This window comes from Xenopus tropicalis, chromosome 9 (assembly GCF_000004195.4).
Source record: "Xenopus tropicalis strain Nigerian chromosome 9, UCB_Xtro_10.0, whole genome shotgun sequence".
NCBI lineage: Eukaryota > Metazoa > Chordata > Amphibia > Anura > Pipidae > Xenopus > Xenopus tropicalis.
The window spans coordinates 36905833-36923711 of record NC_030685.2 but is presented as its reverse complement, the minus strand read 5'-3'; the positions used below and the strand labels follow the sequence as shown (position 1 = coordinate 36923711).

Genomic DNA, 17879 nt, shown 5'->3' with positions numbered 1-17879 from the left:
GGCAAAAAGCCACTCCTGGTAACTTAAGGAGCCGTTGTGCTCTTTTAGTGCAGAGAGGGCTATTACACTAGTAATGCAACCCCTCCTCACCCCCTCTGATGCAAAAATACTAAGCGTGGAGGGGCGAGGGGGGCAGCATCCCCTTGGCACTGTAGCCTGAAATGCCCCTGCACATAATGAGCAAGTCCCCAGCCTCATTAGTTATGCAGATAACACTTTTACAGTTACACTGTAGCGGTGTTATGAGCCAAATATCTCACCCAATGGTGTGTAGGAGTTTTTCCTCTATTGTAGTAGTTTCCTAAAACTGTGTACTTAGAGGGGCAGTTCACCTTTAAGTAAAAAATGTTATAGAATGTCCTTTTCTTAGCAACTTTTTAAATAGGCTTCCTTTTTTTTATTTTAATTATTTTCCTTCTTCTACTGCATCTTTTTAGCTTGGTCACTGTGCCTGACAGCCAAAATATTATTGCTCTGTAAGGCTACAACCTAATTGTTATGATTACGTTTTATTAATTATCTTTCTATATAGGCCTTCTATTTATCTTCTAGTCTTTCATTCTCGTGGGTAAATTGGACCCTTGCATCTTGATACTAAAAGCCGTTATAAAAAGCTAAATAATTCAAAACCCACAAAAAAACAAGATCAGTTGCAAATTGTCTCAGAATATCACTGTCCACATCACACTTATTAGGGGCATGTTTACTAAGTAGGAGATAATTATCACCGAGGATGTTGCCCATAGTAACCAATCATCTTTTTGCTTTTGATTTCAAATTTGTAGGTGACTGTTCAAATCTAATTGCTGATTGGTTGATATGGACAACATCAATAGTGATATTTATATCTAATCTTTAGGGGAACTAATTCTTTAATAAATAAACAGCCTGCCATGGAAAAAAGCCTAAAAACTAAAGAATACTCTTGGTATAGTTCACCCATTATATAGTGGTTTTTGGTCCCAAAATTGTGTAAAACACACAAAAAACCTTAAAATTTATTTCACTGTATTCTAAATTAGACCCTTTTGCTAAATTATGAAAAATCTGCCCCTTGTTTGCACAAAACACAGGGGCCCTTCTGATGCCAGACCAAATCAACTAAAGATTACTTAATTTCACCTGCCCATAGTTTGCAGAAAAATCATGTTCCTTCTTGCTCAAATTGGAAACACAGAGGTGCTGGTGGCAGCAGGCATTGTTGTTAGGTAAAACCTAAATATGAATATGGCTATTTATGAATATGGCATATTTTATATAATGAACTGATTGCTCCAGGTTCACCTCCTACAGGCAGCATAGGGTAGGCAGAGTATGGCAAACACAGGCAGCATAGGGTAGGCAGAGTATGGCACACGCAGGCAGCATAGGGCAGGGAGTGAATGGCTCACAGGCAGCATAGGGCAGGCAGAGAATGGCACACAGGCAGCATAGGGCAGGCAGAGTATGGCCCACACAGGCAGCATAATGCAGGCAGAGCATGACACCCACATGACAGGCAGGCAGGCAAAAATGTGCTAGCTGTTTCAGTTTAATGCAGGAGTGCAGGACGAAATGTGAAATGTAATCACAGTGGGGAAACAGTGAATATGCAGCTGACAGGGCTTCTGAATTGCTACCACCCTTGCATGCTTGATGGATGACTTGCGCCAGTATTTGGCATGCTTGGCAGCTGGGTTGCTCCAGGTGGGTTCAGATGGCAGCTGTTGGTAGCCCTGAGTTATGTAGTCAGTAGCTAGTTCGGTGCTGACTGGTTGGACCAGTGCTATCTGACTATTGTTACATTTTTATTTTCTATAGTTTTGGTCTGGTAAGCCACTACTTGCAATGCCTGGATAGTGGACCAGTGTTTTGCAGGTGCAGTAACTGACTAGTGCATAAGTAGTTGCATGTGTTGAAAGTGACTTGTGCAAGAGGAATTGCAAGAGCAGTTAGAAAAAATCTAAAAAAGAAAAGAAGGGGGCACACAGATTAATAACTTCCAACACTGGAGTCCAACTCTAACTTAAATTACCAAGTAGCCGAGGAATATTATATTTATTACACCAAAAATGTGCAAGACAAATGTATTCCCCTGAACGGGTGGTAACTCACTAGATTCCCCAGGGGAATGCATATATCCCAAATCCACTGAGAGAAGATATGCAATACAAATTATGTAGTTAAAATACACATAAAGCTGCCTATTCAAACTTCAGGCGCTTATACAATACATGAAAAGGACTTTCCCCGTATTCTCGTTGTTCATTCACTGCAGCTGTTCCATCTGCCAGCATGTTATACAACCATGCTTCTCCAACGCATTTTGCAGGTCCTCCAGACCGCTTCCTCAGGGGGCAGGGTTTTGCTTACTGGTTCAGCTTTTCAAAAGTACTCTGTTCATTTCTCAGCCTACCCTCTGGCTCTCCTACAAGTCAACTGATTGTCTATACTATCTCTAAGCTGTATTGCGAAGCCCAAACCCTTCACGATTTTGCAATGTATCTCTCTAAACCTATGTGCAACATTCAGTGCAGTCCATTCAGTAAGACTTATTTAGCCAAGTATACAACAATGTTAACCATTTTAAACTTTCATTAAAACAAAACACTGTATAACATCCCATATGGACAGTTTCTAAGGGACAAGTGTTTTGTTTGTGCAAACTGGGTCACATTTTTCACAATTTAGGGACACAAATATGTCTAACTTGGTGATAATCACTTTTAAGAGTCATTGCAGTTTCCCATTAGCTCTTTGCATTAGGGGTTTTACTGATTATCAGTGAACCAGAGAATTATAGAAACTTGATATTGCTTGCCAACAATAAATGCCACCCAGAGGGCTTCTACTTGTGCCAAGGAAAAAAATCCTTGTTTTTTCCTGATGCTTGAAGATCTAAGGCTGATGCCACACGTGGCGTTTTTACGCTGCGTATATTCTAATTCTCTCGGCGGCTGAAAAACGCACGATATCATCATCCATAGAAATAACTTGAAAAGACTCAAAGGAAACCACACAATGCGTAAATACGCTAGAAAATGCCTTACCACGGATTTTTCAAGCATTTGCCGAAATACGCCGTTATTTGTACAGCAACCTATTCCTATGTATACACAAAGGCAGCTGCCAGACGTAGCGGAAATACGTGGCATTTTTTACTATTTCGCACTATTAGCACCATGGGAAACAGGATTTGCTACGTCACCAGTACTAGGCTGAAAAACGCCATAGTCAGGGGCTGTGTGGCGTTTTTAGGCTGAGAAAATACGCAGCGTAAAAACGCCACGTGTGGCATCAGCCTAAAGCCCAACTAAAGAAGTAGGCTAGAAATATTTATTCTTAAGCATCATAGCAATAGTCACCTCTTCAGAAAGCCACATATGTGACAAAATAGATGTTACAGGAGTTTCATGGCAGTGAGGAATGGAGGGATAAATATGCTAAATAATAACATTTATATATTTTTTATGTATATTTTATGTACACTTTACTTTGGGATGAAAATGTCAAGTTCTAAACTTGTGGTTTAGAGTTTCAATATTGGTTTGCTTTTATACTCATATAATACTATATACTATACTATATCAAATTACTACATGGAAGCTCATGTTCTGCTTAATAATTTGTGATGACCCCCAAGTTTAGTTTCTCAACAGCTGCTCAGTGCACACTGAACATGCGAGTGTTGCAGACACTTTCCAAGATAGCGATCCTGTGACAAGTCCTGCATCACTGCTGCTATTGAGATGCTGAAACTTTAAGCTGGGGGAGGTCCACTCCTCCTCTGCTCCCCAAGATTCCGTCTTGGAACCAGAGGTGCATGCATAGGTAGAGTGGGAAGACACGAGTACAGGTATGGTGTGGGTCCTAAAATGGTAACATTTTGCAGATCGACATGCACTAACACACAACCACTTTGTGATACAAATAAATCAGCCATTTATTTAAGCTTGTTAGAAATAAAAATACACGTTAACTTTCTGTAACATTCATATCTGCCAACTGAGGGATGGTTCCCTGGGAGATTGTTGTTCCGTTGTTCAGAAATGATGTTTGCAAGTGCATGCTTTGCTGGCAACCACGTAATGTGCAGTGATGTGCAACTGGGGTAATTTTATTTGTCAGGAGACTGACAACATTTCTGGTAACTTAACAGTTCTGGACATATAAAAGTATCAATTATTACAATGATTATTGGAGCCATTAAAGGGAATCAGAATAGTGTACATTTGGTGCTTGATTGAGATAGTTTTTACTCAAAGTGGTATTACAAGACAAATAAAGTTTTATAACTCCCCAAGTAGTGCCTTATAAAGTGTACTTACAAATGAAAACGCATTGGTTTTCAGGTCCCTGACACAAATGTAACTTGAAGCTTTGCTAGCAGTGGGAATAGCTGGCAATCAGCACAGAATAAGACAAAGTATAATATATCTTTGTTCGTCCCTAACAAAACTCGGAGCTGTGCCCACCCTACAGGGTGCTACCAGCCGCTTATGTTTGTGTATTACTGAACAACTGCTTCCTCCTCCTCACTATCCCAAGTCATACGTACAGCGTCACTACGCGTATGGACGTGAGTTGTGACGCTACACTCTCGCAAGATGAGACTTGTGACGTTGCTGTTAGCTGTCCGGCAGAAGCCAAGGAGCTGGACATTAGCAGTGTTGTGGGACGTTTAAGCAGTGACCCGTGGCTGTGGGTTCTGTTAAGAAAATCAGACCTGTTGGGCGATATGGGGGCCCGTTTTGAGCAACAGCCGACAGGCTGGCTCTCCCAAAGATAAGCTTACTGGGAAGGGACATTAGAAAAAGCAATGTTCGGGAGGTCGAAAAGCTGGGTGAGCGGAGGCTCCGGGCGCTCATCTAGTGTCCACTCTCTGGACAGACTAAAGTAAGTGGAGACAACACTGACCCGAGGTACTAGGGTGCCTGTTAGTTCTATGGGATGGTCCATCACCACAAAGTCACTTCATCCCTTGTGGTTGTCACACGTCAAAGCACGGAAACCCACTTGTTATTGTGGTGCAGCTACCAACAACCTGGATGGCAGTAGGTTTGTCACCCAACATACAAAGATACCCAGGAGCTCATTGGATGATGCAAAAGATAAAAGTTTTGGTAGAGCATTCGACACACATTGCCTTGAGAGGCTGCAGGCTACTGAAATGTGATATTTTTAGTAGATGAATTAGTAGGATGGAAGCTCTACCTGCATTTTAAAGCGCACAAACATTTTGGTGGTTCTGCCTCTAGATGACCGAGCCACATTACAGATAATGAAAGCTAAGTGCAAATGGGGCACATGGCAAGCACTCATCTACTACTGCTTGAAGTGTTACAATATTGCATTTTTACTGCAGTGAAAATATAACATTTTTGGGGGGGTCAAGACCTCCCATCGTTCAACAAAGGTAGTTCTTGACCACCCAAGGCATCTTTATTATTACTGTGGTAAAACGGACTAATTGAAACAGTAGTAGGTGTTTGTGCTTCATTTTTGCATATCGGTAGGAGTTCATATTTGACTTGGTATGATTACAGGCAAGGAGACTTGCACCCTTTTTTCTTTTCAGTTGTAAAGATTATATTCTATAAAAGCATAACAGCTATCACTGATCTTGATTTTTCCCTCTTTGTTTTAGGTATATGTATCATATTCTAACAAAGAATACTACTGTCACTGACCTGAATCGCAATTTATTAGTGGAGACAATCCGGTCTATCACAGAGATTCTTCTGTGGGGTGATCAGAATGACAGCTCTGTGTTTGAGTAAGTGCAATATTCTTACTAATTAACACAGTATTACCGCTCCTCTGTGTCTCATGGCCAGCAGATAGATATCTTAGATTTAGATTCAGTAAATATGTAATTTGGGACACTAGAGGATTTCCCAGCAGTTTCAAAATTTCCATAGTTATAAGAAATTTTTAACAAGTTTATCAAAAAAGCTGATGGTGTCATTTTGGCTTGTTGAGTTGAGTTTGCTTAAAGGAGAAGGAAAGGCTAATAAAGAGTTAATCTCAAGCTGCAGGCATACCTTCAGTTGTCTCAATAGTGCCCTTAAGTCTCCCCATATTTCATCTTTTCAGAAGATCAGAAGCCAAACAGGAAGAAAAAAACACTGAGCTTTAGAAAGTACCCATAAAGCCACACTCCTGCACAGACACCCAGACCAAGTGAACATGCTCAGTGTGTAAGACTGTGAGTCAGTTTCCTGCTGATTGGCTCAGATCCACATTCCTAAAGGTCCCCATACACGGGCCGATAGAAGCTGCCGATATCGTTCCCTTGGACCGACTCAGCAGCTTATTGGCCCGTGTAGGGGCAGAAACGATTGGACTGGCCGACCGATATCTGGCCTGAAATTGGCCAGATATCGGTCGGCCAGGTTAGAAAATCCCGTCGGATCGGGGACCGCATCGGCTCGTTGATGCGGTCCCCGAACCGACTGCCCCATTGCCGCTTGCAGAATTCGATCGTTTGGCCCCAGGGCCAAACGATCGAATTCACCGACATTCCTCCCCGATATTGCCACCCGTAGGTGGGGATATCGGGTGAAGATCACCTTAAGGGGGGGAGAGAGTTCTTAGTATTCTTGAGGGAGGGGGGAGCAGGAAAGAGATGTGTATCTCTGACAGAGGAAAACAGACACAACTAATCTTTTGACAGGGAACTCAGTGCAGCGTTTCCCAGGGCCAAACGATCGAATTCACCGACATTCCTCCCCGATATTGCCACCCGTAGGTGGGGATATCGGGTGAAGATCACCTTAAGGGGGGGAGAGAGTTCTTAGCATTCTTGAGGGAGGGGGGAGCAGGAAAGAGATGTGTATCTCTGACAGAGGCAAACAGACACAACTAATCTTTTGACAGGGAACTCAGTGCAGCGTTTCTTTGAGTGCTTATGGTTGTATTTACATAGACCATTCTGATAAAGCTTACTTTAAAGGAGAAGGAAAGGCAAAGTCACTTGGAGGTGCCAAAATGTTAGGCACCCCCAAGTGACTTTTATCACTTACCTTCTGGTGCTGTTCTCTCTGTACAGGGGCACCAGCCCGGGGTAGCAGCAATCGCTTCCTCCTTCCTGATCGATCGCATGCACAGTAGAGTGAAAAGCCGAACTTTAACAGAGAAGTCGGCTTTTCACTCTACTGCGTATGCGTTTGTCCGGGACAATTGGCTAGTGAGCGAATAGGAAGGAGGAAGCGCTCTCTACAGGTACCCCGGGCTGGTGCTGTTTTCGCCTAACAGGGACACCAGCCCGGGGTACAAGGTAAGTGATTTAAGTCACTTGGGGGTGCCTAATATTTTGGCACCCCCAAGTGACTTGGCCTTTCCTTGTCCTTTAAACACAACTTCTCTCCGGGGTATGAGTGCTATGCTCTAACAGCCCTCCAGATTGTTGTAAAAAGATTAATGATCTGGATTACTCTTTTACACATTGGACCAAATCAATTCAGTGCAGAAAAAAAATGGTCAAAAATCATTGTTGTTTTTTTTTTTGAGCAAAACTATTATTGTTATAACTGGGGTTGGGGGCAACTAGTGGGTGGCAGACAGGATTGTTCACAGTGAGGGTACCTGGTAAATTCTGTAATTAATATCTAATAAATGAATTCTTTTTACATATCCTTGCCACTGCATGAAATTACTGCATTATGCTGTTGCAGCAACTGTTTAATGCATGTTACAAGTTAAATCATTGCCAAACACTTACTCGCCTAACCAAATCGGCAAGTGTCAGTTAATGTACTTGGTGGGGAGCCTACTAATGCTTGATGGACACAGCAGAAATGCAATATTTGTTTTCCATTAACAATGGTCTAGCCCACAGGTGAAGGCAATTACCATTTAAGTCAAATGAGGTGCGATTATAGCATTTTGTTGCCCCTCCAAAAAGCACTGGTTGTGCCTCTGCTGCCCAATGTATGTGTGCAGTGACAGGAAAGTTATCTCTGTCACTGTGCACATGAGGTTTGTATGTGTGTTTCTTTGGGGCTGTTTGAATACATGTTACAATATATTCATGTAATCCATATAGTGACTAATGTACCCCCCATTGTAAAATATTAGGATATTGTAAGTCACAGAGGAGTTTTGGCCAAAGGCCAAATGCTCTTATACAGGTTATGGAACTCCAAGGAGACTTCTAGTGTCCTCATATTTTAGGGGGGTACATTATTTATTCTAATACATTTTAGTGAGCCATGACAAATGATATCACTAAGCACCGATTATTATTATTTAACTCATGACATAACTGAGTAATATTAATAAGCATATCATTTACAGGATATTTATGGGTTGTGTATTACACGCATAAAAAACTGCTTATTCAGATGAAAAAGGTGTGTTTTTCTTCAGTCAGCAATTTTGCTATGTATGTGTTATCACTACTTATGACTAACTTTCTTGATGACCATTTTAGCTTCTTTCTGGAAAAGAACATGTTTGTCTTCTTCTTGAATATATTACGGCAGAAGTCGGGTCGTTATGTCTGTGGTCAACTTCTTCAGTCATTGAACATGTTATTTGAAAATATAAATCACGAGACTTCTTTGTGTGAGTACACCAACTTACTGTTTATCCTACAAATAACAAAACCATTAAAGGTGGATTAAAATGTACATGATATTATTCATACTTTAGCTATACACATTTCATGAGAAAGGTGCATTTTTATTGTTTTATTTAAAATATAGAGCATAATAGAATAGAAAGTAAGTAGTTTGATTCCAGGTCAAGTAATACGACTGGAAGTGACGGTGTCGCTGAGACATGGCGTAGGTATGACAAATACAAAGCTGCAATTTCTAGATCTTCCAGCAGCTCGGGCATTATAGCTTTGTTGTCAATTGAAGCACATACATAACAAGATTTAAGTGGAGGCAAATTTCTTGAGGATTAAAGAAAATGCATAGGTGTGAAACTCTTCAATTACTATTCAATATTATACCAGGAGCCCCAGACTTTATCGAATATAGTAACTGTGCCCCTAGTCTCATATGTGAGTTTATACAAGGGGTCAACCATGTTTACCAAATTTCTTAGCCATGATAATAGGCAGGGAGGTACCCATCCAGTGCATTACTGCTGTCCAGAACCTAAAGACATGCGGACATGACTAGATCGTATGAAAATAGTTAGCAGATCTTTTTCAGATCAGTGATCTATTTGGGCGGGAGCCATCTGTGGAGCAATTGAGGGGGTCATACACGTTCAGATTTTAGTCTTCTTCCGGCGAACATTTGGATATCAATTGTATGTTTAAATGCAACAATCTAAAACTAACATTCAGGACTGATAAAGCCCTAAAAATAGCAACTCACAGATTGTTCTGAACATGAAATAAATGCCAAACACTACTTGTACGAAAGTGACTTCCTGTAAATGCATTGTAGGTCCCCCAAGGATATCGTCAGATACACAGTATATGCGCAGATTTTAATGTTATCTGACCGAAATTTCCTAACCTGTTTAATTGACTAAATAACCGATCGCCATGTTGTGAAAATTATCAGGATGATAATTTGGAGCCCACACATGGTCCTAAAATAGCACAAAACTATGTTTCTTTTGATTATATTGGTGCATGTATGGCAAGCTTTAGTGGCGTGATATAAAGGTGGCAAACGTTTTGTACTGTATTAGCTTACCTATGATGGAGATAAGGCAATTATACATAGTGTCAGTTGCCTCTTCCCAATCATTTTGAGCGAACTTTGGTATTTGGAAAGACCATTATTTCCCTGCCGAATAAAAGGCTTTGGGGCCTGTTAAGAGCAGGTTTTGGTATAAGCCTGGTGAATGCATATTTTATTGAAGATATGCACTTTAAAGGTATACTGTCAGGATTTTTATGGTATACTTTTTATTTGTAAATTACACTGTTTACATAGGAAAGAATTCACCCTACCATTTATTTAAACTTTTATTCATGAAACCAACAAATGTATTTTTTTAGTTGTTATATTGTTGTGTCTTACTACTGAGTGCTATTCTGATATTTACTGGGAGCTGCTATCTTGCTACCCTCCCATTGTTCTGCTGATCAGCTGCTGGGAGGGAAAGAGAGGGGGTGATTTTACCCCCACTTGCAGCTCAGCAGTTTGACTGAAGTTTGTCAGAGCACAGGTCACATGACTGTGTCATCCTGGGAAATGAAGAATATGGCTAGCCCTGTGTGAAATTTAAAATTAAAAAAAACTGTTGCAGGATTCTGCTGGAGAAATTCTGTTAACTGATACATTTTCCCATGACAGTATTCCTTTAAGGATAAGAAATATGAAGGCATTAGTCTCATTGCACTTTCTTAAAAAACAGTAGTGCACATCTCCCTGCCCTTGTGCTGCCATTCCTTTTTAGCAAACTAACCACTCATGTACAAAGATGAACAAACTAAATTGGAGAGCGGCATTGAATCTTTCACGTGAATTTCCAGTTCACATATCGGAGTGAGGTGAAAGAATCTGTTGTAAAAATATGATTCCCCTGCATCATATTTAATAAATGATAACAGAAAATGTTTTTAGGCAGTGCACATTTGCCAAACGATTTGAAGTTTAATATTAAATATATGTTGAACATAAGCTAATTGTGAAGTGTCAGCAATTGCAGCATTATAAGCAAATTATTGTCACTTACACATTGCTTTACTTACAATTATATTTTAAAAGGTATTTCTGATCGTGATTTTTAATTTGCACTTTTTTTTCCAACAGACTATCTACTCTCTAATAACCATGTAAACTCAATCATCGTCCACAAATTTGACTTCTCTGATGAAGAGATTATGGGTTATTATATTTGCTTTCTAAAAACCCTTTCTGTGAAACTTAACAATCACACAGTCCATTTCTTTTACAATGAGGTACGTAGTTCTCTATTGTGGATTTATTATAACAATGCCAGTATTTGTGTCTTTTGTATATTTGGATAAATATAGGTGTGCACTGGCATTTTATTGCAACCAAATGTATGTATTTCTTTTTAAAATTTTGTGTAATATGTGTGTGCATTATATAGTTACATAGTTTATTTGGGTTGGAAAAAAGACAAAATCCATGTTCAGTCTCTTCAAATGAACCCCAGTGCACATGTAACACATACATAAACGGCTATCTGTACACACAAACATATAAACTATATATGATACCTATTCTGAACTAACCATTTCCGGTTGTCTTGGATATTATGCTTGTTCAAAGTAATCATCCAAGCCACTCTTAAAGGCATTAATAGAATCTGCCCTCGCAACATCACCCTGCAGGGCATATCTCTGCACTCACCATGAAGAACCACCTACACTGCTTCAAATGAAACTTAATTTCCTTAGTCTAAAGGGGTGGCCTCCCATTCTTTGATCTTTTCTAAGAGTGGAATGATTCCCTGCTATCATTCTAAAATGTCTTCTAAAGAGGAATCCTGTCCCATTGCAAGTGCTTTTTCTCCAGAGAAAACAACCCCAAACTTTACAATCTTTTCTTTAATTCCCTTTTTTATCCAAGACAGAGGCTACTAAAGTAATTCAAGTACTATGTGACACTTCCTAGAGGTACACAGCTTGTTGTCCACAAAAATCCCCAAATCCTTCTCAATTAAGGATGCTCCAAAACACTGCTATTTAATTTGTTTGCCATTTGTTATTTCTACCAAAATGCAACTAACCTTGCACTTACCAACATTGAATCCCCATTTGCTGCCAATTTCTCCATTGTAGTAAAATCGCTGTGCAAAGTGGAGGCATCCTGCATGAATAGAGACACTGCTTAAAGGAGAAGGAAAGGCATTTTGGAATTTTACTGCAAATAGATTAGCCACATCAGTGCCAACTATATTTAATTTGTAGAAAGCTTTACCATACCTGAGTGAGCAGCCCTAGAAGCTCCATCTGTTTGCTTAAGACAGCAGCTGCCATTTTAGTTTGGTCTTGGTAGCTTCCTTGCTGAAGTTGTAGCTGCTGGTAGCTCAGATCACACATTCTGATGGGAGTGGGAGTGAATTCTTATGGAAGGGGGGCACAGGAGAAGGGAGAGAAGATAGAGCTGTGCAGACTCTGGCCCCGGGAATAAAGGATTTTCCTGAGGGAAGAAGTCCGCTATCCTAAGGACATGTTTACAAAAAAGGAGACAAGAAATCATGTATTTCTTTTGCAGCCTTACTGTGCTTATGACTATATTTACATAGACCTTTCTGATAAAGCTTATTTAGTTTTTACCTTTCATTCTCCTTTAAAATGCCCACCACCAGGTTAAAAAACCAAGGACAGACCCTGCAGTTCTCCACTAACAACACTGTCTAGTTAGAATATGTTCCATTTACCTCTACTTTTTGTAATCAATCCAGGGGTCATTTGGGAAACTGGGCAGGAAGTTTTGACCCAGGCAGCCCTTCAGAAAACAGGGCTGTCCGGGTCAAAACCGGACAGGTGGCAACCCTAGGTTTTGCTCACCTCCAAGTAGAAAGCAATTAAATTAGTGTGGCAAGATCTAATATGCATAAAATTATGCTGACATGATTGTGATTTGCAGTGTTTTAAGGCATTTTTTTGTATTCAGTGTATTCAAGTGTCTTGTACTTTATTAGCAACATCAATTGGAGGAGAAATGGCACGCACTCCTTGGTCCACTAAAACTTGTCTTTATTATAAGGATCTTAAAACAAAAAAGGTCCTGACGCGTTTCTTATACAAAAGATACGTAGTCATAGGCACATACAAATGTCGTGTGTTGGAGGTGGAGGGTCCGGAGTTTATACACCCGGACCACACAATTTACGGGGTGAGCTTATCACTTAATTTATAATTAGTTTTGGTGGAGAGCCTGGAGATGATACACCTGTGCTCACATTTAAATGGTTTTAGAAAGTGTTCACTAACTTTTTTTTTCCCCCATCCTGTTACTGCATAACTGAGCCACTTACTTTTTAGGATTGATGTTTGTACTTTATTACCCCTTCAAAATCTTTCCTACCACCGATTTTAAACTAACAGGCCTATAGTTTCAGGCTGAGCACAGGATCCTTTTTTAAATAGTTGAAATTTGCCAGTCTTTCAGCACCATGCCAGACCTCAGAGAATACTGAAAAATTAAGTAAAGAGGTTTGGCTAAGCTCTTTTAAAGGAGAAGGAAAGGTAAAATCACTGGGGGTGCCCTGTGATTGTAATTGCTTACCTTACACCCTGGGTTGGTGCTTTTGTTAGGAGAAAACCACACAAGCCCGGGGTAGCTGAGAATGAGCAATCCTCTTCTCTTTCTCAACTATCTTCAGAATCCAGGGGGTGGCGCAGGTGTGCCAATTTGTTGCCGCAACTTTTTAAAAAAATTAATTTGTTGTGCCAACTAGTACATTAACCTGGGGCAGCAAAATCGAAACGATTAGTTGCTGCAGCCAAGGTTTTTACAAGTAACGGCGACTAATCACCACCTTGTGTCCTCGCCCCAACTCTCTTCAAAAATTAAACTCATATACTGCCTCTGAAGCACTGGCATAACATCTAAGTCAGTCTTGGCAATACCTAAACCACTGTACAGTAAAGCGCTTATTATTTGTGTTTGTAAGTTCCTCTTGTGTTTCTTAACACTTAGCATTAAATATGAAGTGTAATGGTATGTAGTTATTTATCTGTTCTTGTATTTTTACATGTTTTATAAATGTATTGTTGAATGTACATTGCTGCCTATCTGCATATATCTATACAACTTGACTTTTTTGTGCTGCGTTTCCCAGCATTCAAGCTAGTAACTGCACGGGACCACAGGCATATACTGCTTGGCTCTTTGGAGACAATAGGGTAAAAAAAAAAACTAAAGTGTGTTTTTGTTTTGGTATAAAAATTATTTTCCAGATTAGTAAATGCTTTTGCTTCATCTTCTGCTTAATTTAGTAATGGAAGTATATTGTTGGTTTTTCAGCACACCAATGATTTTGCTCTGTACACAGAGGCCATTAAATTTTTCAACCATCCAGAGCATATGGTCAGAATTGCAGTGCGAAACATTACTTTAAATATCTACAAAGGTAAGTATGTGTTTGCTTTTGTATTAAAGCGCTACAAAACTAGATGGGAGACATTTATAAGAAAGATTTATAAGATAAAGATTTGATTTTGCAAATACAGCAGCAAGTCTTACCCTAAATTGTTAACCAGAGCTACTATTCTCTTTAATGGTTTAACACGCTGAACTGCAATAGCATAGTTGTACAGCAGAGGTCACTGTTGTATTTTATTAGCATTTATAGCAATCACTGTAGATTTGTATGACAGGCTTGATGTGCAGTCTGTCTCTTGGTCACTCTTATATAAAAAAAAACAAGTGTACATACTCCTACAAAGGCCTTACCAGAATGTTAGCTAATATCTGCTCATGCCTTTTATTATATTATTATTATTATATTTTTCTAATGCATGACTATTACTTGAGCACAAATTGCATTTCTTACCCTTTACCTGGTGCTATAAATATGGATTAAAAATATAAAACTGGCTGTTGTCCAGTAATATCTCTTTAGCTTCAGCAATAGTTGTGGGTTGGTTAAAAACCAATGTATGCAAGTAGATTAAAGGTTAACTATACCCCCAGAATGAATACTTAACCAACAGTTCATATATGTTAAGTGATGTATTAAAGCAGTGGTCCCCAACTTTTTATTGTGCCAAGGGCCGATGGCAAGCAGGTAAATTTTTCCAAGGACCAGGGGGTGGGGGGGCGGGATGCGCGCAGTGTTCATTCATGCCTTTATACGTGAGGCGCATTCAACTACATCTTTATACGTACAGGCTTTCCTACGAGCCTCTATATGTGTGGCGCGTTGGTCTGCACCTCTAAACCCCCATGTCTTTATAGGCGCAACACTTTTATACGCGCATATTCAGCGCGGCCAGGAACAGAGGCGGCCCACTAGAAAGCAGCCCGCGGACTGGCGGTTGGGGACCCCTGTATTAAAGAATCTCCCCACACTGGAATATTGCCCTTTTACATCCTTTCCCTTGATCCACCATTTAGTGATGGGCTGTGTGTTCCCTCAGAGATCACATGACCAGAAATAATGCAGCTCTAACTGTAATAGGAAGAAGTGTGGAAGCAAAAGGCAGAACTCTGTCCATTAATTGGCTGATGGGGCCTAGCATGTATGTGTGTGCCTTGGCTTGTTTGTGTGCACTGTGAATCCTATGGGCCCAGGAGGCACCAATTTTCTGTTAAGGAGTAGCCAATAGTACATACTACTAAAAAAAGTATATTTTTATGAAAATGGTTTATTTAGATGAAGCAGGGTTTTACTATGCAATGAGATTTTTTATGCAATATATTTTTTTATAGAGAGCTATATTGTTCTCAAGTGGACAAGTAGACATGGAACATTCTTTAATTTAGATGCCATTGTGCAGTAACAATGACAGAGTACTAATTGAATACATTATGCTTTGATTGCAGTGTAGAAGCACTAAGTATTTAGAATTTGAACCTAAGCGCATCTCCAGTTTTTCCCTGTCATCCTTTGAAAAATAAAAATAGCCTTTCTGTTTACAGGTTAAAAAAAAAAAAAAAAAGCAAAGACAACAGTTACTAGAAAGCTGCATTTTCAGCATTGTGCTTTACCCCAGCTGCCATCAGCAAAAGATGTCCTTCTTAGGTGTTTAAAATCTTAGACTTGATGTTTTGCAACTAAGTGGGTTACAGAGCATATTCCATCAGTCAGTAAATGGAGAGAGCAGCCCAGAGCCAAGTACCAAGTCCAATATAGCAGCTCTCTGGCTTGTGTTACAGGAATTTATTTTGCCACTAACATCGTTAACATCAATGCGGGAGCACCATAATTGAAACGTTTGATGTTAGTAAATGCTTATCTGTGATGCAGCAACATGATTCTGTTAACAACTCAACAGTTATTTTGATTGGCTTCCTTTCAATATTTGTCTTTGTTACAAAATGCTCTTTTGTATATATGCTAAGTAAATACACAGTTAGTTTAGAAAAGTCTACTACATGTTACAGAGCAAAAGCTGCAAAATATAGAATATACACAGATCACTTTTGTTCTTTTATCCGAATCTTACTGTTGCTAGGCCTTTGTTATACAGTCGTATAAAAGAATATTCTGCTCCCTGTTTCCATTTTCCAGCTCTATGTGCTACTTACTAAGCTTTCATTTATGATTTTTACTTAATGAAGGGCATCAGTCTTCTCGGTTGCTGATCTGTTTACTCTTTTTTTTTTCTTTTCCCTCCTCCTTTGCTTTCCTCCACTGTTGATCTTCGCGTGCCATAACAGTGTCATGTAAGTGTTACAAATAATTAAATTTTTCTTTGTATTACTATTTGTCTTGCAAATATTAGAACCTGTAATTTTCATTTTGAAAAATGAGAAAAGCTGTTATTTTTAGAACCTTTTTTAGAGAAGTAATTGGGAGGGGGGGGCTTAGTATGCAGTGGTGGGGACATTTTTAGATGTAGCATTAATGTCATGATGGTACTTCCTGCAGTAAAGAAGCTACATGGACCATAATTCTGCATGTGCAATCCATCACTGGTGGAAGTACTTCAGGCACAGGAAAAATTTCAGTACAGGTATAGAACCCGTTATCCAGAATCCTCTGGACCAAGGGTATTCCGGATAAGGGGTCTTTCGTAATTTGGATCTTCATACCTTAAGTCTACTAAAAAATCAATAAAACATTGATTAAACCCAATAGGTTTATTTTGTGCATCCAGTAAGGATTAATTATATCTTGGGATCAAATACAAAGCACTGTTTTATTTTTACAGAGAAAAAGGAAATCAATTTTAAAAATCTAAATTATTGGATTAAAATGGAGTCTAAAAAATGGAGTCTTTCTGCATATCAGGTTTCTGGATAAGGGATCCCTTACCTGTATATTAAAAACACACAACAAACATCTTAGAGAGAGAATGATAAAGCATTAAAAAACTGCACCAAAGTATTGCAGGTTTTGTCCAAATATATTTTGCCTTTTAGTTGAGTTTGTCATTTATCTAACCTCCATTGACATATAAACAATGCATTGGTAACGTGGTTGAACTGTGCCATGCATTATAAATGAAAAATGAAGTTATTGCTAAGCACTTATATATATATATATATATATATATATATCAGTTTAATTTATTTTTTTACATGCTTTACCATGCTAAGAATATTTTTTTTTTATTAAAATACATTAGATATAATCGCTTAAAAGAGAATTATTTTCATTTATGTTGCATATATGTTTTTGCATGATTTTATAGACTCTTGGGAAATTAAATTTTTTCTTAAAGTAATTTTTCTCCTCAATGGGACCACCTAGAAATGGATCACAGGCCAACTATTGATCTTTACTGGTTAAGTTTAATTCTTACTAATCAGTTTGGAGGCTTGTGATTTTTTCCATTTTGTACACATATATGTTCTTTCTACATTCCTTAAGTCTTTAGGACTGAACAATAGATACTGGTTAATATTCCAAGTCATATTTACAGGCTCTCATAGCTAAGTTGTGGCTGTTACATTTTAACTGAATGAAGCAAAAAAAAAAGTAGGAAATATTTAGCCATTTATAGTATATACTCTAAACATTAAAAATGTTGCTGAGCTTGCAATCGCGTAGCACAGGATGATGATCCCAAGTTAATGGAACTGGTTAGACAAACATTGTATCATTATCTGCCTCAATAATGACTAATTTTGTCAAAATCAAACTTTGAGGATAATTGAAGCAATTTGCCTGTCTTTATTAAAATGTTTTTTTTCTTGTTTTATTTTAGTCAACAACCAGCCCATGTTGCATTATATTAGAGATAAAACAGCTGTGCCCTATTTTTCCAATCTGGTCTGGTTCATAGGAATACATGTCATTGAGCTTGACAAGTGTGTGCAAACTGATGAAGAGTAAGT

General features: G+C 39.0%; 1 protein-coding gene across 4 annotated transcripts in view; it reads left to right on the top strand.

The window, feature by feature from the left end:
- The first annotated feature begins 4532 nt into the window (after positions 1-4532).
- The window catches only part of clec16a (C-type lectin domain family 16 member A), a 157624-nt gene continuing 144277 nt past the window's right edge, over positions 4533-17879 (top strand). For 3 of the 4 annotated variants that reach the window (XM_002939183.5, XM_004917947.4, XM_004917948.4), the window contains exons 1-7: positions 4534-4875; positions 5627-5755; positions 8414-8547; positions 10707-10855; positions 13899-14004; positions 16257-16262; positions 17750-17873. In XM_002939183.5, the coding sequence (XP_002939229.2) occupies positions 4799-4875; positions 5627-5755; positions 8414-8547; positions 10707-10855; positions 13899-14004; positions 16257-16262; positions 17750-17873 (725 nt within the window). In that variant the 5' untranslated portion in view covers positions 4534-4798. Of the gene's footprint in view, positions 4876-5626; positions 5756-8413; positions 8548-10706; positions 10856-13898; positions 14005-16256; positions 16263-17749; positions 17874-17879 lie in introns of all 4 variants that reach the window. The other variant, XM_004917946.4, reaches the window with a different exon arrangement.